This window comes from Ischnura elegans, chromosome 6, assembly GCF_921293095.1.
Source record: "Ischnura elegans chromosome 6, ioIscEleg1.1, whole genome shotgun sequence".
NCBI lineage: Eukaryota > Metazoa > Arthropoda > Insecta > Odonata > Coenagrionidae > Ischnura > Ischnura elegans.
The window spans coordinates 22,343,058-22,364,748 of record NC_060251.1 but is presented as its reverse complement, the minus strand read 5'-3'; the positions used below and the strand labels follow the sequence as shown (position 1 = coordinate 22,364,748).

The 21,691-nt window shown below is 35.1% G+C and overlaps 2 protein-coding genes across 3 annotated transcripts in view; one reads left to right on the top strand and one right to left on the bottom strand.

Moving 5' to 3' along the window:
• LOC124160187 (SH3 domain-binding glutamic acid-rich protein homolog) overlaps window positions 1–16,636 on the top strand; it is a 25,915-nt gene extending 9,279 nt beyond the window's left edge. Inside the window, exons 4-7 of one of the 2 annotated variants that reach the window (XM_046535959.1) lie at window positions 1,057–1,094; window positions 11,087–11,132; window positions 15,464–15,528; window positions 15,617–16,636. In XM_046535959.1, coding sequence (XP_046391915.1) covers window positions 1,057–1,094; window positions 11,087–11,132; window positions 15,464–15,520 — 141 coding nt within the window. In that variant the 3' untranslated portion in view covers window positions 15,521–15,528; window positions 15,617–16,636. Of the gene's footprint in view, window positions 1–1,056; window positions 1,095–11,086; window positions 11,196–15,463; window positions 15,529–15,616 lie in introns of both variants that reach the window. The other variant, XM_046535958.1, reaches the window with a different exon arrangement.
• Window positions 16,351–21,691, bottom strand: LOC124160186 (uracil phosphoribosyltransferase homolog). The gene is made up of 6 exons (XM_046535957.1): window positions 21,450–21,691; window positions 21,331–21,373; window positions 21,102–21,251; window positions 20,740–20,884; window positions 16,998–17,128; window positions 16,351–16,916 (listed from the first exon to the last, which is right to left on the bottom strand). Exons 1-6 carry the CDS (start codon window positions 21,584–21,586, stop codon window positions 16,842–16,844), a joined length of 681 nt encoding a protein of 226 aa, XP_046391913.1. The 5' UTR covers window positions 21,587–21,691; the 3' UTR covers window positions 16,351–16,841.

Below are 21,691 nucleotides of genomic sequence, written 5' to 3'. Positions count from 1 at the left end.
CCTTGGTATAATTGCCACGGGAATTAAAGAACCTTGTTAGCTCAGTGATCTATGCATTGGCTCGGAAAGCCAAAGGTCCGTGGTTCGATTCCCGGAAATTTTTTCTCATGGTAATTCTTGTATAATTTTGCTTTCTCTTTTTTGCTGTTATCAATAATGTTCTTTCCTTCTCAAATCTTTCCAGTACCTCCTCACTATATCTTCTTACTTTTCTCTCTTATAAGGTGATACTGGAATAAATTATCAATAAAAATATGTTTTTAGCACTTCTTGAAGTTGCGTAGTGCATCAACTTTTTTCCTTTTTTTCAAAATTTAAAATTTATTTATATATTTTTTTAATATTTGGCCTAATGGATAAAAATGGTCATTTTGTAATACAGCACTGAGCTTTCAGAATGTGTGAATATGTGTATGGTGTATGAATAAGCTGTTGGAAACTAAATATGCTACCATCACAGGCTAGTTTAATGAATTTTGGATAGTAGGATTTTGCGGGATTAGAATTTTAACTGCCAATAATTGGCTAAGCTAAAAAATATAAAAAATAACCCATAAGCAAGGCACTTTTTGAAATCTTAATTGGACTATGGTCTCCTAATATTTCTTAAGTGACCTCCCCTTATTAGGGACCGATTCATACCTAAAGTAATACTTCTAATTTTCAGATAAACTCCCTTTTATTGCCAGCTCCATTAGTTAATATGTAATAACAATTACCTACGAATAAGGGAGCAATAGGGCCATTCTTGGGCCTTCTCTAGCTTTATGTGGGTTTTGTCGAAGACTATTTAGGGTTACTGTCTCTTTTTTTTGTTTTTCTCACCAATCTCTACCAAAATGTCTTTTTCAAGTGCTTAAGCAAAGTGTTCCAAACTTTCTTTGCTGTATATATGTATATTTGGACCTGTTAAATATATACTGAATGTAATTTTCTAAACCAGAATAGAAATTGTTGCATTTTATCCACCACTTCATAAATGGAGACTTCCATTATTTAAGTTCCTTTCATTTCTTTGTAATTATGTTTTTGATTTTATTTCTACTTGCTTTTCAGGCATCAGCTGAGAAGGAACCCGTTGCAGAAGAACCTAGGTAAGACATTTTACTATATCCATTGAATTCATGATTTTTTCCTGTATTACCTTTTAATTACCACAGTTAGGTGCATATTGTATCCCTTATTCCAGAAAGTAATTGTCTAGCTAATTAGAAATTTTTGATGGGCCAGAAAAGTAAATGCATATGACTAATGCGGCTTACCATATAGCGCAATTAAGCAACTTAACGGTGGGTGCCCTCACTAATACTTCAATCACCAGTGAGTCTTTTTCTGTATTGCTATAATTTAATTAGTTCAGTTTAAATTCTTACATACTTGTGTTCAGTGTGTGTAGCCAAACATTCGATTTTTGCTCAATTTTTTTGGTACTGTGTTAGATTTGTGTGACATTTTTTCAATTAATAAATATTTGATGCATTGCTCTCATGTCTTCCCCAATAATATTTCATTATGACTTGGTTAAAGTTCCTTTTAAAATGAAATATTGTTTGCTCCCCACCAAGGAAGCCCAGATCCTTTGGATGAAGCTGTCTTCCACCACTGTCATGTTGTCACTGGCACATCCCTTTATTCATAATATTTTGTTTACTGTGCTACATGTCCCTCATAAAATAGGCCGAAGTCATCCTGTAAGTTTGACACTTAATGGAAAATTTCCTTTAATTTATTAGAAGGTTTTCTTTGTGTTTTTGCCAAATTTATTTTTGATCTGGTTCAGTAGGTGGTATTAATAAATAGAGTGTGAGTAATGCTTTTCCATTCATTGATTTCTGCCAATCTGCTGCAACATGTTTAAATGGCATCTAGGAAGCAATTTGAAATTGATTTCATCTGATAAAACCAAATATAACAAATGCTCACTCTCTAGTCCTTTCAAAGGGTATCATTACAGTTTTAATGGGATACATGGCTTCAAGGGTTTCCCCTTCCTTTGTACCCTTTTTCTCTCCACATTTCCTGGCAAGAGGCCTTAAACATTAGTATTTAGCTAGATGCCCTTCTCAATGAGTTGGACCTTTGCATGTAAATATGAAATTTTTTCATGGGGCAAAGAGCTAATAAAAAATAATACCCAGCCGATGTTCTTGTCCTGCATGCAGAAAAAGCCTCAATGGACAAAAGACCCAATTTGATAAATATTATGTGTTAAAAATCTTGTTTTATGGCACTCAAGAAGGTAAGAGAGGTTTATGCCCCATTCCTCAGGCTTGCTGCATTTAATTTATCTTGAGCTTATTTTTTTCCATGTGTATAAATTTAAGTGTGTGGTATTGCAGTCATAAAATCTTATGGATCCTCCAACGTTTTGGCTGTAAAAAAATTCTTTGTTTGTAGGTTTCACATTGTGGCAGCTTAAGGTCCTAAGTATATAAATATTTTTCTAACACCTGGGATTGTCATAATGGTGTAATTTAATTGGTCAAGTCCAGTGGCGGGTTGTCATAATTGGAGATAAAATTAAGGTAAATCAGCATTGATGCCATGGTTCAATGTCGTGGCACATGAATTGAACGTAGTGTGAAGAATGGCTATTGTTACTTGCATGCTTGGGGAAGTGGAATTTTCAACTTCTATCATGTATGTATGACATGGGCTGGGCAGTTAGTTCAGTATTTATCATAAAGGACTGATGTCATTGAATTTTATGGGTCTTAAGTGCCCAGGTGGAGGATATCATTTTAGACAGAATTCATATGTTTATGAATTGATGAATAGTTTGCAGGATCTTCTACAATTTCATGGGCTATGTGTCTGGCAGCTGTTTTTAATAGCAACCTGGTATTTTTTTCATGTCAGAAGTTAGTGTTAGCTTTCGGCTGTTTTACATGTCCTTTTCTGTGGTATATGTATTTGAATCATTACTCACCCTTTCATGGTCATAAATAAGTTCAAATATAATTTTATGGAGATTGTAATTAAGGGTTGGAGGATCAACAGTATGATTAAAATTTTCATTAGGCCTGTAAATACTGGTTAAAACTTCTTGAATAAGATATTTTACATCCAATTAGCTGTTTGGGTACAGCTTTTAATTATAAAAAGTACCACAAAGGCTTAATTGTTTACAACTGCCAAAACTATTTATCATCTGCGAATAGTTGATATAGGTTCCCATTTCATTACTACATAATGGGCTTTCAGTTACACTGGCTGATTGAAGTCACCGGTCAATTGGTCCTAAATTGAGCGATTTAGAAGGGTGTTGGTGGTAAATCTTTATAATTTATGTTATGAAGGTATTTGTTGGGTTGTAGGGAAATACTTTTCTTCATTGAACTAAGCATTAATGTATCTGCAAGTGTATTATAGAAGTTGCTGTAAAGTGGGCTGTAGCATTCAGGGATGTATCGATGAGCATATGTGGTGAAAATTTGTAGCAAGAGAATATGCAAAGTTTGGTTCATTGGCATGAATGCTGGAAGAATATCGTTTTTCTCTCAGTCATTTATAAACTTCAAACATGAAATTCGTCTGTTTGGAATGTTATTTCCATAGATGTAGTTGGGAACCGTTTGGGAGCTTACAATTAGTAGCAAAGCATGGAAATGATATGGATTACAATACTAGTTTATCCTTTTTCCCATAAACTTCAGATTAGGAACTTTGGCTCCATATCTGATTCACATCTGACCTGGCTAATTTCAGGTCTCACTTTCAATGGGGAACTGCTATTCATATTTACAGTTTTGATGTTTAACATTGATTATATGCTCAGTATAATACATGCAACAACCTTTAATAAAGTATAATGTGATCACAAAATTCCAATTATGGTTTGTTGTGGCTATAATGTAGGCCATTTTTCAGTTACGTAATTGAAAAAAATGAAGAATGCTATTTAATAAATATGTATTATGGAAGGCCTGTTTTGTTACTTATAAAATTTTCGTGCTGTCTGTTATCATAAGGATCATGCAATTTTTATTTACTCTAAAGCCCGTATGACACTTCCCAATTTATTGGCCAATCCATTGGATATTGGATTGTGGACCCACTGACACACACCAATTTCTAGCCCAATCTCCGTTTCACAATATTGGGCACAATTTCTTGGCCAATCTAGATTTTAGAACGGGTTCTATTTTCTCGAGGCCAATCTCCAATCAGAACTCAGTCTTGTCGACTCCTAGTGGCCAAATCTAGAAGCTCTTTGCAAAACATCTCACCTCGGAATTTTAATATCATATATAAAAACTTTAGAAGCATAGCAATCCATGGAATAGCTCAAATAATTAATATGTACCTTGAGAGAACATAAATTCACAAACATCAACTGTCTAAAGTGGGTAATTCGGAAATAACATCTCGGATATTTAATGAATAAAAACGTCGTGATTCTCCTCGATTGCGTCTATATTTTGTTTAAATTACAATTATTAAACTATTTTTCATGATTTGAGCGCTAAAGTTTTGGGTGAAAGTCCCAATTGATGACACAATCTCTGTTTATTCGATGGACATATTCCAGCCAAAACGAGCCGCTACGTTACCTTGGCTCACCTATGAGATCACAATATTTCCTATCTCTCATCATTCAAGGAACTCACCCGAATGAAATTTCGAGCAATTCGAAAATATCTTTGCAGCCCCTCGAAATAGTTATTAAATTTACAATTATTATGCCACCTCCCATTCTGTAGCTCATTGGCAATCAATCTGCGTCTTGAGATGCTCTTTTGTCATTTTGTGTTATGTGGCGTTCTCTAGTGGGGTATTAGAGCACCATAACGGCCAATATTGGTGTAAATATTGGTACGTGTCATACGATGCCTAAAGCCCAATATTTTAACCAATATTGCGCGCCGATATATTGGCCAATAAATTGGCAAGTGTCATACGGGCTTAAGAGATATTTTTGATTTGTTCCAGTTGTCATAAATTGTTTCTCCCGAATATTTGCCCATTATAGATGCTGATATGTTTGTTGGCATTCATATTTTTTGCAGTTTTGATCAAATTCTGGAATATTGGTCTGTTAACTGTCCCTTTAGTAAGTAAGTATGATTAATATCTTCATTTTAGGGCTGATACATTAATTTTAGGTGTGTGAAGATTTTTTGCTTTGCCTATCGTGATTGCTTCATCATTTTTCTCTTATTTTTGGCTTTTTTTTTGCGTGTCCCAAGTCACCAAAAGTGATTAGGGACTTTGGCATGGGGACCATTATAATCCCAAGCATTGATGATGGTCTAATGCTCATGAAGTTGAGGTGCGAGTCTTGACTGTATGACAGGCTTTATCGAACTTATTGAGTGTCACTTGCCATCAGTTTCTATTAATCTGGTCGGAGTTCATCTCACATTTATCCTCTAGTGAAATTTCATCGTGAATTTCATCGTTGAGTTCAGGAGAGGTGAATGATTATCATGGATCCAAGGTGTGACCAGTCAGTCTACTTGCTTTCTTATGAAGAATTCTTCCTCTAATTTTCTTTTTTGTAGAGCTTTTTTAAGTTTTTAAACAAATTAGATAAGATTTGAAAGAGTTTATAATGTTGCTTTTTAAAATTAATTTTTGAGTTCATCCTTGTCTCACAAAAATTATTTTAATTTTTGTCCTGATTAACATTTTGATAGTCTTGATGTGTACTTTTTTAGGCCACAGGACTTAAGTTTCAATTTGAATTTACTTGCACTTAAAAGCATTAGCTTATGATGTAATGTAATTCTTTTACAATATGTTCCCAATGCATTTATCATTTATTTCCGGGCTTCCTCCACATTGTTTGTTGTCCAACGGTGACAGTTTCAGCAGAAATCCCTCCAGCATCTTCATGTCAGAAGTTGAGTTTTATGCATTAGGCCTATGTCATACTTGGGTTTTAAGAGTCACAGTAGAAATTTAGGCCTCTATACAGCCCACTTATGTGTGGAGGGCATAGAAGTATGACATTGGTGCATAATTTTAGGGAAATGAGAAACTATTATGTCTTCTTTTGCTGCTTTCTTCCTTGCTTTACTTGCACAGAAGGTGCTGTTCTAGTCTATGTTTAGGTCTGAGTTTCAGCCTTCTCACCTTTACATGAACCTTGTTCATTATATACAAGAATTGCCATGAGAAAAAAATTACCCTGGACCGGGAATCGAACCATGGAACTTTGGCTTTCCAGGCCACTGCACAGACCACTACGCTGACAAGGTTATTTAATTCCCAAGGCAATTATACCGAGGATCATGGTACTTGGTGTTACAACTACATTATCATCAACAGTCATCTATCCTAAGTTTGATTTGATGCATCTCTCCACTCAAGTCTCCAATCGGCTTATCTTTAATACTTGCATAACTTGCAGCTGGATTCAGATTTAATCACATCTGCTTTTTTTTATAAATTACGGATAAATCTCCTGTCTTTTTAAATAGACCATTTTCTTTCAGGATTGGAGCATTTTATTCCAATCTACACTATTAGAAGCCATTCGTAAGTCTGCAAAAGCAATGAATGTAGGCCTGTTCTTTTCCATTCTCTTCTCTACGAGCAGCCTAAGAGGCAATATGGCTTCCCTTTTGCCCTTGTTTTTCCTGAATCCAAATTGGTTGTTATCCAGGAACTCTTCTATTTTCCATTCTTCTGCAGATGATTCTTGTTAATGTCTTCAACACTTCAGTCTATAGGCTGCTGGTCATAAAATCTTCACCTTTCTCTGCTCTCTTCGTTTTGGGTACAAGAATGATGATATTCCTCTGGAAGTTCTTTGGTATATTTCCGGACGTGCATATAGGCAGATTCCTTTGTAGAGCCTAGTTATTGTCTTTTCCCATGCATTATCAATAAGCTCGGCAGGAATATCATCAATTCCCAGTGCTTCAGCCTCAAATTCGGATCTCAAGATTGAAGCTCCCACATCATCTTTTTTGACTTCTTTTTCCTCATCAATTATTTGGGGGGCTAGATTATTCATGTTGTATTTCTCTTCCAGGTACTCTCTATTAAATTTGTCTCCATTTTCAATCTGGAGATCTCGGATCTTGCTCTTAATGGCATGGCATCTTGGCCTCTACGCCTTAAAGTGGATCCTCACTATCCTATAGACAGTAGTGCTGTACTTGAAGTGACCTCCTCAAAGCACTCAAGTAAGGGTGGGGCAATCATTAAAACATCTTCGCCACCATAAGGATTTGAACCTAGGTTTACATGGCAGGAAATAAATAAGAGCCATTTGATTTTACTTTTCCACATGAGTGGTTGGTCTGCACATCTTTGCAGGTTTTTTTCAGCCACATTTCTCTTCCTTTCATTGCTTGGAGACAAATCTCATTCCTCAACCTCTTCTAGTTAGTGTGTTCTCCTACAGTTTTTATCTTCTTGTACTTATTCTTCTGTGTGGTCTAAGACTTCATCTGTGATCTATGGATTTTTCTTAGCGATCACTCTTCTGTTAGATCTTCTCTCGTGGTCTCCTGTTGTCCAATTTTAATATTTTTCCAAGTGCCTCATGCTGAATGGCTGAGGCCTTGACTTTGTAGATATTCATTATGAGGTTAGGAAAAAATTACAGGTTACAAAAAGTACAACATTACAAGGTGTCATCCACAGGTTTATCAGCGAGATCTACTACTTTATTCTCCTCTGCTTCTTGAAATGCACATTGATGTTGTGGCTCCTTCAGTTTCTCTAATGGCCCTATGTTTCTCCCTCTTTTCTTTAATTTCTTGAATTTCAGATGGCATACATCAACACAAGATTATGATCACTTCTCAGACTTTTATTTAGTTCCCAAACTTCTGCCTCAATAAAAAGTAGTCAAATTGAAATCCTCTTTTGTCTACTGCCATTTTCCATGTGTATCTTCTTGCTTGTGATTCTTAAACAGTGTGTTGGCATCCACTAACTTGTGCTATATGCTAAATTTGACGAGCCTTTCTCCTCTTTCATTTCGATTTCCTAACCCATATTTTCTTCTTAATCTTCAATCTTGGCCTTCGCCGACAAAAACATCCCTATCACCTACTATAACAAGATTTTATTCATCTCTTACCTCTTTGATTAATTCCGTGACATCTTCGTAGACTCTCCCATTTCTTCATCTTCATGATCAGTCTTTGGCAGGTACACCTGTACCACAATGGTTTCTAACATTTTTGTCTCTATCTTAACCTCTTACAATCCTTACATTGTACTGTAGCAAGTTTTTCACACATTCTGGCACAATTCTTCAACACAACTGTTAAAAGATCCTGAGTGTATAATCCTATAACTTCCACTAATAATGTCTCCCTCTTCTGGCCAATTCATTTAATTTATTCCAAGCAAGTCAAGGTTCATGTCCTTTAAAATAATGGGTTGAGTGGCTGTGACTCCTCAGGATAATAACATGGTTGTTTCCCTTGACTTCTACATCACAGTACTACAGCCAATAAATTAAATCATGACATTCCAGCTGTGAAATGAGTTTCGCTGTACTGACCACAATGGTCTCCACCTTCACTCACATGAAGAAGAGGTGCAGCCCTCTCCTCCGGGTGATGGGCAGCATAATTGTTGTTAGCCTCATGTCACGAATTCACGACATAACCACCTGCATTAAGTATCATTTAGTCAGCCAATCTTACACAGGAATGGACCCATACCATCTCAGCATGAGATTGCTTTTTGGTCCATGACTGCTTATTTGATGATAAAACTCGCTTACAGAGCAGCTCACCTCTCTAGAGGTCAACCCAACATCTGCAACCCAGTGGATGCACTTGGTGGCTTTAAGCTCATCTGTGAGCTTTTCTATCAGAAATACATATTATGTTTCTTACCACAGAATCCTAATTTCTTTTGGCCTGTTTTCACTTTGTTTCACATAAGAAGGGTAGACATTAGCCCTGAAGGACAAGGTTGAGGGATATGAGATCCTGAGATAGATTTGATGCAGATCTCAACTATGCTTTCTGAACAGCTTATCTTTTTTTTATATTTTCTTATATCTTCGCTTTAACATCCTTGATAACTTGGCCTACGCAAATTATTGGAGTATTCTCTTTGCCGTTCTTCGTGTTCACTTGTCCTTTTATTATCGTCTTCATCAAAGTTTAATTTCATGAGATGAGGATGATTAGATTGGCCCATCTTCTTCTTAGGTTGTTCAGAAGGCTTCTGTTTTTTCACTATTTTCTTTGTATTTCCTCATCACTACTCAAAATGAGAAATAGATATCATAAAGAAACATTTCTTGTTCATAAACAGTTTTCTTTTTTGTGAGTCTTTCTTGTGTGCAGACTGTGAGTGGATATTGAATAAGTTCCAAATGTGGGACGATGGGCAATAGATTTTCGTCATAAATAATTCCTTAAATTATCTGGATGACGTGTGAACATGAGTTCTCTTACATCTTTCAACTTTTGATGTTTTTCCTGAAAAAGCTAGCAACTATGCTTTATCCTCTCTATACTCTTCACAAGTACACATGTATTGAGACCAATTTCAGGTATTGTTTGCGTTTAACTCAAAACATTTTGCATGCAGCATGTGGTTTAATTTACCATATCTAACAGGCCTCAGAAATGAGAATAAAATACTTTGCTTGATCTTAAATACATATAAAGTCAATTAGTTTATCATATACATTTTACAAAAGCTTGAGTTGATAATTTCTTCCTACCAGAGGAAATATAAATCAGCAGGTATATTTTTTTTAATCTTCCGAATCAAACTGGGATAACTAGATGATGGGTCCATTGCCTCTGAGGCATTATTGAAATTGCTGTGTGCATCATTTCGTAAAAAAAAGCATTCATCAATTAGAAAATGAATATTGTTCATAACTGGGGTGCATTTCAAAGCAGTTCACACCGTGTCTGCTTGTGGTGTGTTATCCAATTTAAATGTGGAATCCTCTTGCAATACACATACATATTATATTTGTACCTAAGTTTGACTCAAGTTCCTGAATGAGTCTCAATGTACAGCATTTAACTTATTTATTGAATATTTAACACATTGCGTAGGGATGGAGAGAATTCTCGTCATTTTTTTCCCGAACGTTCCGGATGGATGACAAAGATTCTCGTCATTTAGGCACGTCAACCTAAACAATTTTAAAGCGTACAATATGTATTCGTTAGTACATTTTCAGTTGTTGTTCGTTATTCGTAATGAATTGATGCATCCTAACGTTTGAATGGGTAAAGTTATATTCTAAACATTAGCTTTTTAACCATGCTTAAACCAAAGGCATTACGCCCTAGTAGGCACATATATCCAATCTCAACACCTCCACCCAGAATTCCAAGGAATTTAAATACCCTGGTACGCAACGTGTTAAAAAAATCCTTTCTAGAAATTTTATTTCCCCTTCAGATGCATATGATTCCTCCTTCTTTATATTGTTATCACTGTGATGGCAGCTATAGTACTACATGGAGACTGGCCGTGAGATTGAATTTGCTTTTCCCCAAGTCAATCCTTGATTACTTTTGGAAAAAACATTCTCTTATCTGCTGTATCTAATTTAGTCTTTGGCTCAATACTGTAACTCCATATCTCCTTGGTCCAACATAAAAGGTGGATACTTCCTTTTAGCAATGTGCTACTTAAAAAACATCAACAGTTAGAATGGATTTCATTTGTCTGCGAAAGTGTGCAAGCACTAAATATGCACCCCCTTGGGAAGTTGATTGTCATTTGAGGAAGTTGTGATTTTGTTTTGAGAGTGTAGTTGGTGAGAATAATGCTTAAATGATTGTAAATTGGAATCAGTGTCACCATAAAACTCCCTGGTATTCCTGTCCACATTGATACCACCTTGTTAGTTATGCATTATGGTGGAGGAATTTATTTCTTTGCTAAGTATTTATCTTTGTGGAACTCGAGACATTTGTGATGAGGCAGATTGCAGCTATACTCATTGATGCTGCGTATTCTTAGGGAGAAGACTGGGAATCTATGCCAATTAATTTGTATAGACAATAAATGGATATTTTCCCCTTGCATTTTCTCATAGGAGTTCTAGTCAGGTGAAGCAGTAAATGATCACTTGCCTAATTCATTCCATTGTTCAGAATATATTGCATTGAATTATTTTCATTATTTTCAGCCCTGAATCAAAACCTGAAGAAAAAGAGGAAGTGGAAGAAGAAAAGGTAATTGAAAATGAAACTCATGATAAAATTAAGGACTTAGAAGCAACAAGTAAACAAGATGAGGTAAAACATCTAATTGAAGAAAACTATGAATATTTTGTTGTTAGCTATTATTTCTAACTTTTAATCAATGCATTTTTATACTAAAATGAGCATTTTTTATGAATTTTTATACAAGATATTGAATTTTATATTGAATACTAGTCAGATTTTTATAGAAAGAATTTTTTAATAGCTATGATTTTGCATTGATAGTGAAATGGTTATTAGTGTTGTGATATTTTTGACTAGTCAGTTATGTGACTAATATTAATCGCAATAACAATCAGCATCGTATCGCTCTTGCTTTTCTTGTTATTTTGCTTTTCTCTTCCTGCTCTGCTTTGTTTTTTTGCTACTTTTCTGTCATCTTTCTCTTCCTATTGTCTGAAATGACATTTGCTCAATAAAGCATATATTTGTGCAAATCTTTACATGGCTTATGAACTTTTTAATGCTAGCTAAACTTTTTCTCAAGCTTTTTTACTGGCAGTTAATTTTATGAAAGAATGCATGTTCAGGTCTTCAAGTTGTGAAAAATAACAAATTAATGTAACCATATCAAATGTGCATATATTTTTGATTATTTTCTGTGGTGGTATTTTTATCAAATTACAATCACCAAGGATGAATTTGTTGAAGGACATTATCTATTAATGTGTTCAGCTCACAGTTCTACAGATATGATTTGAGATATTCATAATACTGCTTCCGCTAAAATATTTTTCTTGAATTTCTTGCTCTACAATCTAATTGAAAAAAATCTATCTACATACGTATAACAAATAGGTTTGTATAAGTTTCGGAAATCCATTCCGGAAAGTGTATATATATTCCTAGGATTCTGCTTTGGTTTAAGTTTGATAGGAAGTGACCAGCATAAGTTTGCTTAAGTATACATATTAAGGTGCATTTTATATATTATTTGTCTGTATGCTTCAAGGTAAATATCGTAAACTGTATCATATGAACTGATGTAGAATTAGATTTTAAAATTGGTGATAGGTATCACAAAAACTTCTTCTCTTCCTTCAATACTTTATAAAACACATTACAGTTCATTTACAGTAATATTCTTTTCAAAGTGCACAATTTGTATAATTTATTTTTAGAAAAGAAGTCTAATTTCGATGAAAGGAGGACAAATACTTTTCAAATAATTAGGAGGAGAATAGAAAAGCACATGACTAAGCTGGAGGGCTTCTGCGGTGCGATTTTCTTGTGTTTGTTTTTCCCCATACCTAAAGGGAAGGAATACATAAGTGTACCTATTTTAGATTAAAGGGGTTTGCGGATCGCCAAGAACCTTTAATAATGTTATAAGAAGCTGAGATTGGGGTGGGATATCCTACTTAGATATCTTGTATAATTGGATATGAGATCAGAGTAAAATTTTAGTACTAAAAACTTCTGAATCATTCTACCATTTCCTCAACCACACTAGCCATGTTTCCCCCAAATCAGTACTAGGTAATGTAAGGTATGATGGATGAACACAGAAATCACTTGCCATGACAAGAAATGATTTTAAGCTTTCCGTGAGTATAGTGTCAAAATTGTTTATTCGAGTTTATCACCAGGTCAGACTGCTCTTCTGCCAATGTTTCAATGCACGTGTTGGCCATTGTTGCGAAGAAGTGAATGACATTTAGAGACGCGTACATTGAAATTTGACGGGAAAGAAGTTTGTGACCCAGCGATGAGCCTGAATAAAAACTTATGACAGCTGTACCCTAAATCTTGGATAAAACTTCCTTGATTAATTGGTTACAGAATTTTTAAGTTCTGGAAGTTAGACTAATTGATTATTTCTTAAATTCCTGTTAGACAGTAGAAAGAGCTTAAAATTCTTATTTATATTTGGAATCATCTTGTTTTATGGCAATTCTAGCTGTACCATGAGGCCAGTTACTTCTGATTGATGAAAATTAATGATAAAAATAAGAACAAGTGTAAGTTTATTGATCATGTGCAATAATTAGCATATACACATCATTGGCTCTGGACCTGCATGTCTGTTATGGTTTAATTTATTTTTATGGCTGCATATGGCTTCTGCATTGCTTACTTGATGCTTTTAATGTGCAAAAACATGATTTCTCTTTTAATAATCACTCATGAAAGCACAGACTATTTTTCCTGAGTGATGATAACATATCGTATGATTGTGTTTATGCTTTACTTTCTATTGATGAATATTCTTCGAAAATTCATTGTAACCTGTGAAAATTTGTTCAAAATACATGAACTTTTGTGTATTGCATGGATATTTTATATTAAGCTTGTTGTAAGTGATTTATTTGCCTTATTTGAACAACAGGCATATCTTGCAAGATTTAGTGATATATTTTGTACTCTCGATTCATAATTAGCTACATCATTGAAAATTGAGGTCATGAATACAGGTATTTACCATTGAGGCTGTTGTGACTTTAACTTGGTGCAGGTTTGCTATATACAATTTTGTAGTATGTCGGCTATTGAAAAGTGACTTGTTATCACTGCCAAGGAGACCTGTACTCAGGTCAGCTATAGTTTGGAATAATTAAGTTGAAATACTAACTGGGAAAAGTAAGTGTCTCAAAACTGGAAAACTAAATCCTAATCAAAGTTAGAAGGAAAAATACCTATGAAACTGATTCTTCAATTGTCTCTCAATTGCCTCTGTATTGATGATTGCCTAAAGCAATCGAAAATCAGGCTTTTGAGAAATTAATTTTTGTAACTGTAATCAGTATTTGGATTTCCTGTTTTCAAACACATTCATGATTTTGTGGCAGGAAACCATAGGACTGGCAAAATATCAGTGGTGCCACCTCTATGGGGCCTGAGCCCCCTCAAAAATTCGTCATGGGTGTAAGGAAAAAAATGTGTCAGGCTTGTCGATTTTCCCCAGAGTGTCCAGATATCGAGATTCGAGTTATCAGGGTTCTAATTTTGGTCATGTGACTCTTCATGTCCTCTTAAAAACCTGAAAACTCACTACTTATGAAATTTCCCGGGGCAAGATCCCCGGTTTGGGCCCCCCCAATAATTTTTGTAAGTCGGCATCCCTGCAAAATGTAGTTGGTGTCATCAGCTCTGAGAAGAAACTGATTTTTTTTAAACAGGACTGTGGAATGGGCAAGATTCTCCGTTCGAAGTACTTCACATAATGTACTTGTATTGAACTTAATGCATTGAAATCATGACAAAAAATTCATGATAGATGTATGTATCATAAGTAGACAGGTAAGAAATGGATACATTATACATCTAAGATTAAGATTTACATCAATGTGTCAAAAGATGATGCTAGAGGTGTATAGGGGCAGAGAACTGGTAGGGAGTTTGGGGAAGTGGGATATAGGTAAGGATGATTACATGGCTGAGGAAAGTTGGGGAAGGAGGTTGAAGTACCAGGACAGGCAAAAGTTGTGAATAATTAAAAGGGAGTACCTTGTTCAAAGTATGTATTATAAATTACAATATTGCTTGTGGATAAGTATTGTTAAGTGCAGGGTGAAAGTTAATTTCATTAGGGTTTAATTAGTAGTAGCGGGCGTAACTTGGTGGAAATCCATAATCGCAGGAATAGAAGGAACAACAGCTGCGCTATTTCCACATGGTAATTTATTGAGACCGACCATGGTTTCGTTAGAGGGTAACATTATCAAGGTGAAGAATTGCCGGTAAATTGACAGTATATGTAGCAGAAAGTTGGGTAGGGAAATTTCCAGGAGCCGTTGGTTAGGGGGAGCTATTCCTGTCATTAGAGTTTTTTTATTAAATAACCTTTTCCATTTTCTTTTAAAAGCAACACACAAAAATTTGTAGGGCAGCATGTAGTCTGAGATGAGATGTGCCTGTTAGTTCTATATATTTTGGTGGATTATATTATTGAGGATGAACATATTTTCATTTTCTTTGGTCGTCATTAACTCCATCTCATTGTTTGAAAATCACTGCCTTTATTTCATTCCTTGTGTGAAAAAACTACTACTGTATATGGGCATATCTTATATGGTAGTTTTCATTCCGGAATATAAAACAGTGGGTTCATTTATAACCAGAAGTTTTATGTCCCTGACCTTATTATTGTAGAAAAATTATATTGTTTGTCATTTTCTCTTTACTGTAATCACTTAAACTTATTTAAAATAAGAAGTTACGACTTCAGTTGTAAATGCCCTTCACAAAATATGAGTTCATTGGTTTAAAAGAATCACTTATAAATGCATTGCAATATACAATTTCACCATTAGCAGTTGCATAATAAAAATTTTTTGTTACAATTTTATGGTTTACCGAAGGCTGAAGTTACGTCAGATTCAAGAGCAGAGGCTGCCAAAGAGGAGCAGACTGAATAAGGTGCCAGGTATGACTGACTGCAACACTACATGAAATATACTATCACTCGTGATACCAGAGTTCATAATTAACAACTTTTGCCTTTTTTCTTGCAGGAGACTATACACACATAACAAAATCCATACAGTTATCATTGGCGCTTTATGGCCACCTCTCCTATCACCCCATTTGGAAAAGTTTTGCATTGTGAAATGTTTAAATATTTCGTGGCATACTGTTTGTAATTTTTAAGGGAAATCTCAAGAACAATTAAGCACTGAAATGACACCAAATGCTATCATGGTTTGTTGTTACAGTGATAGTCCACATAATTGCTCTCTTTTATCTATACATGGCAAATGGATCAAAAAGAAAATGACATCAAATTTTTAAAAATGCACTTGCATGTGTGGATGAACTGCTCTTCCAATTAATGTTTTGTACTTTTATAGTTGCGGAGTTCACAGAAGCAAGGAAATTAATGGTATGCCTTTTATCTTTGACCAGGAATCAGAGTGAAGCTTTTGCATGAAGAAATGTGGAAGTGTTATGTAAATATTGATTTCAGAAATTTTATTTTCTTGCTCAATTGCTTGGTTTATAATGTTGATCAACCCCTTGCTTCACCTAAGACGCGCAAACTTGTTGCACAATTTTACCTTCCATTAATTTCATTATAATTTACTGCAATCATTATGCTTGGATTTTAAGTGATAAGGTGTCAGGTTATTTTATTATATTGAGGCAAACTAATGTAATAACGTTAATTTCGTGAAAATCCTTTCTTTTTCTTCTTGATGTATTTCAGCAAGGCTAAATTATTACTGTGTTTGCTCTTTTTAAAAGCAAATTTGGTAAAAAAATATAGTCTTATAAGGCATTCAGCTCTGTGTATGTAGGAACATGAATGCTTAATAAATTTACTTCCTTATCCTGCGTAGTCTACCCAGTGGTGTAGTGAGAGGGGTAGATTTAAATAACATGTTGCTGGTAAATCTCAAGAAAATGATGATTAAGGAAACTTAAGTGATGGTTATATTAAAAGGGAAGACAATGTTTTACATATGCCTCTAATATTGAATGGTGTTTCCTCTGTGGAAATCAAGTTGTTTGTAAATAAATCATTTGTACAGAAACTTTTTCCCTGTGAAAGGTCTCTTGAATTTTTATTTTTCTTAGTAGGTGATAAATACATATGTACACAGGTTAAATGCAAATTTATTACAAATGACTGAAAAAAACAACTTTGTAAAGGAAGTTGCATATTTTTCCTCGAATGAGGTGACTGCAAGATCTTATTTCAAATTCAGATAATACTGCAAAACTGAATCTTTAAAAAATTTAATCTGTGCCAAAATATCTTTGGCCAAAATGATTAGGTGCCACAGCATGGATCTCTGAAGTCAAAATCTTCAACTAAAATAAAAGAGAAATGATTTAAGTGAACTACTCACTTCGCTCAAACTAGCTTATTACAGATTCCTCAGCCATTAATACCTGTGGATAAGTTGATATGATGGAATGTACAGCTGGAGGGGTGCAAAATAAATTAGAAAGAATAATATTTTCCTCTGGGACATTGTGCTCCTTCAAAACTGCAACAGCTTTTATGACAGTGTTTCCTGTACCTGCAAAAAGAAGGAAATTTAGTAATTCACTTCTTGATAGAATTGGAGATTTTTAATTTGCATTGGCACATTCTCAAGACAGCTATCTAGGAGGCATCCTTCCTCAGTCAGTGGTACAGCAAGGGTGCAACCCTTGCTGACTTGTTTTAACCCATTCGTGCATAGCGTGCGATATATCGGACGTGTGTATTTTATTTTGGTATGGGCTGGCTCCAGTTGACTTGTGCTACATTTTAATACCGGTATTACATTCAAATGGATGTCTGCCTTCCCCCCCCCCCTAATATTTTAGTTGACTCATTAAATTTATCAACTAGAGAAGTATTTATGTGAGACATGGCACACGTCCGATATATCATATGCTATGCACTAATGGGTTAAAGACGAATTGCTCGCCTAAGCTTATCACCTTGAAATTTTCAGGGTTTATGGAGTATTTCTCCACCAAAATTTGCCTTCTTTCTCACTCAGTTTGGAAAATTTTTGCCGCAGTACTCCCGCAAGCAATTTTTTTATCCTAATATACGAAAAACTAATTTATTCCAAAAAGTCAACTCTATACTCACTGAGACTTTCAAGATGACTGATTTAGTTTCAAGTGAGTAACACATAACCAAAATACAACCAGACAATACAGAGGCACACTTCCTCTTCATGCAGGGACAGGGATCGTAGAAAATTCCCAATTTCAATTTCTCTGATTTCTAGTCTCATTCTCTTTTTCATTTCTCTTACTTCATGTCAATAGCAAGGCAGTAGAATACAGTGATTTAAGAAAGAAAAGCAAATAAGGAATATAGTGAAACCTCTGCTAGCGAACGCCTCTGATAACGACCAAAAATTCCGCTACAAATTTGCCTCGGATAGCGAACAAAATTTCGGTTAGCGAACAGATGTTTAGCGGCCATGTTTGTGTTTGGACTTGTGCGATCCCAAATGGATACAAAGTAATACAATGTCTACAATAGTAAGTCTACAAGTAATACAATGCCTATATAGTCTGTAACTCTTATATAATAGCGAGTCAATAGGAGCTAGGAACCAATTATTCCTATTATCTTATTGGGAAAATTGTTGTGGATAGCGAACCTTTCGGATAACAACCAGCTTTCTGGAATGGATTGTGGTCATTATCTGAGATTCTACTGTACTGTCAAATAAAATATACTTTCTGGTAGTGTAACATACGATAGTCCAAATTAAGAAAAGTAAAATCTAAGCAGTCTGCATAAAATATGAGATTATGTATTTGTCACACACAAACACTAAACTTGACCAAATTTTTCAATTATTGTCACAATATGAACATATATTGCACTAATATTCTCAGTAGCTAACATACCCTCTTGGCCTTGGGGTCAGCCATATTTTGTGCCAGTGACATTTTCCTTTCCCTCTCCATCTTTCTAAATGAAAACAAAACGCCCACGTCATCAGTCGAACACAGCAATGATCTATGCTGCCAACCACCATTCTCACCCCTTAACTGCACTTCTGAAGTTTTCCAGAGAAGAAATACGTAGGTGTGAAAAGATTAGCTGATAGGAGAACTGAGTGGAGAGCTGCGTCAAACCAATCCTAGGATTGTAGACCAGTGATGATGATTTTTATAACTTACAGTCCCAATTTTTCCCAATTTTCCTTGCTGGTATGAACCTTGAGGGATGTGTACTGGTGTAGGTACTCTAATTATGAGGTAAAAAAAGTTGACATATGGCTGGTGTATGTTGGGCTATCGATTGGAAAGGATAAATTCAAGGAGGAATGTTGACCCCACAGAAGAGAGGTAGGGAGGAGGAGGGCAGGTTGAAGGGAGGTAATAATTCAATGAGCACAGTTGAGACGACTGGGCACTAACTTTGATTCAGGGTGCCGATTGATTTTTCAAGCGTTGACATCGACATGGGCCCATGAGGTTATTGGATGTACATTGAATGAGGGGTTGGAAATTTGTGATGGCACTGTGGGAGGGAGTCGACAGCAGACTTTTAAAACTCCAAACATGCAGACCACTAATTGAGCGATCATAAAGGCAAAAGAGTGGTCTACACGTAGCAATGCACAAAAGAGTAAATTAATACAACTGAGCAACAGTAAATCAGCATTCTGCACTAGAATGAATGGCATCAAAGTTAAGATCTATTGGCACATTAAAACAGCCAGGACACATGCCAAAACCTTAAGACTAAATATATGCAATACAATAGGTAAAATTAATGATAAATCGGTGAGAGCTGGATGCAACTAATACCACACCAATGATGACCCTATTGGAAAAAATCAGCCGATTCAATTGAATATGCCAATTTTCAATTGAATTGCCTTATATTCAACTGAAAATATGAATACTCAATTGAATTCTCAAATATTCAATTGAATTAAAAATACCGTTATCCCGTAATTCATATGTTTACACGCACATGGTTGACAAAATTGTGGTTCAGTTTTCGCTTGTGGAGAAAAGATTTAGTAATATCGGTATTATTTCAAGCACAGGTTACCGATACTATCGGTAACCTGTGCTTCCCCGCAGCATTGAGTTAGGTCATTCGCGTGTATCTTCAGTGATAGTGAAAGTCTTGATGTAATTGTTGTGCTGAAGTGTGTTCATTTAGTAATTCATCGTTTGCCTTCAGTTTTTTGAGCGATTGTACTAATATTTGTATTTAAAATGTAAGCATATTTATTTAAATTAATTGTGCATATGTGTGTTATGTCGCCGACAAATACTACAAGCATTGTCGGAATAGTGTGTATCACGCAGGTTAGTTTGTGTGAAGTGAAATCCCTGTGCTCTTGTATAAACATTAGTGACATGTTTCAGACACACGTTTTATGTTGGCTTAATTCACAACCAGAATTATATTCATTAGTTTTTTTTAAAAGTCTTTCTTAGATCAAGACGTGTGAGATATTTGTTGGTGAAGTTGTTATCGCTAATCACAGAAAAACTTTTGCTTTTCGATAAATATTCAACATCGTTGGAACTGGTGAAAGTTCTGGTTCTGCTAATCATGGAATTAATATGACTATTAATGATTCTTGGATCTGATGAAAGATGTGGCTTTCATGGTGAAGTTGTTGTTTTGTTAATCATGGCAAAACTATACAGCTTTTTGATAACTATTCATGATTGCTAGAAGTGATGGAAGATTAGGAAAAGCCTAATTAAAGTTTTTATTACACTGCTCCTAAAAATATTTCAACTTTATTTTTTTAATTTATTTTATTTATTTGGGATTTGTGAAATTTAGTTTTTCAATATATCCTACCTAATAATAAGTTTAGCATATTGGATGAATTTGTGTATTTGTAAATTTTTTCAATTGAATATTTTTCACTGGAATATTTCCAATTGGGAAAAATCATATTTTTCTTACATATTTAATTTCCTCGGCTTAACATCATAAAAACCCTAATTCCCACCCCAATTTTATTATCTTGTACTACAAAGATGAAAAAGTATACACCGCAAATAGCAAACCCTACAGATAGTGGATTAATTAAACTTTTTAAATACATGACTAATTAGATAGATGAATTTATATGGCGAAGGAATTAATAGAAATCAAATTTAAGTACGAAGTAGCGACAAAGGATGCACTACATACTCATAATGGGGTACATCAGCAGCACCTTTCGCCCGGATATATCTTCAGGGAACCGGGCATACACCACTCTAGCTTCGTGCGTATCGGCATCCTTTTCAACAAGGATCTTTCCAATTCTTATGGAGCGACAACAATCTCGAAGACCCTGAAATGATTCTACGCCACTTAACATTTTTTAAATTAAATAGATGAGGTAGTGAATCGATACAGTGGGCATAAACATGGGCATTTCAGATGAAAGAACAAGCCACCTAACATGAAGTGAATGCAGGAGTTTAATGCAAAGATAAATTCTAATGCGATAGCTTCTTTAAGCGTACATCAATTACCTAATTAGAACAGAAGAAAACTTCTGGACATACCTGTTCCATAGCCTCTCCACTTCTCACGATGCTGACTCCGCAATTCCCTTTTTCGTATTTTAAGCCTTTATACTCCTTCCCGGTAGGAGTTGTGATAGTACATTTGGAGAAAGGCAACTGGTTTAAGCTTTCCTCTATAACTAACCTTATCTGTAAAAATTCACATGCTCTTGAAAACAATTACAACAACTCATCACAACAACAAATAAAGCGACAGCCAATAACTTACCAACCGATCTGCATAGAACTTGAAGTCACTTCTAGTGGTGTTCCTGCAATATTATGAAATATATTTGTAAGAGATTCACGCAAAAAATCACATAGAACTGAGAAGTAAAAGGAGCTCACTTGTCCCTAATGATTGTCTGGAGTTCTTTGATTTGGTCGTTCTCTGGAATAACTTTCATATTGGGGCCGAACTCACTAAGATCAGCTTTCTGTTCCTGAGTTTTAACGAGCATGTTTAAGTCTCCTGCACTACCCATGCTGCAATTGGAAATATAAAGGCGATAAAAATGGCAAAAGCTCTAGAAGGTAGAAACTTCCACAATCAGCTGCTTGCCGACGAATATTATCGCCGACTCGTGTTC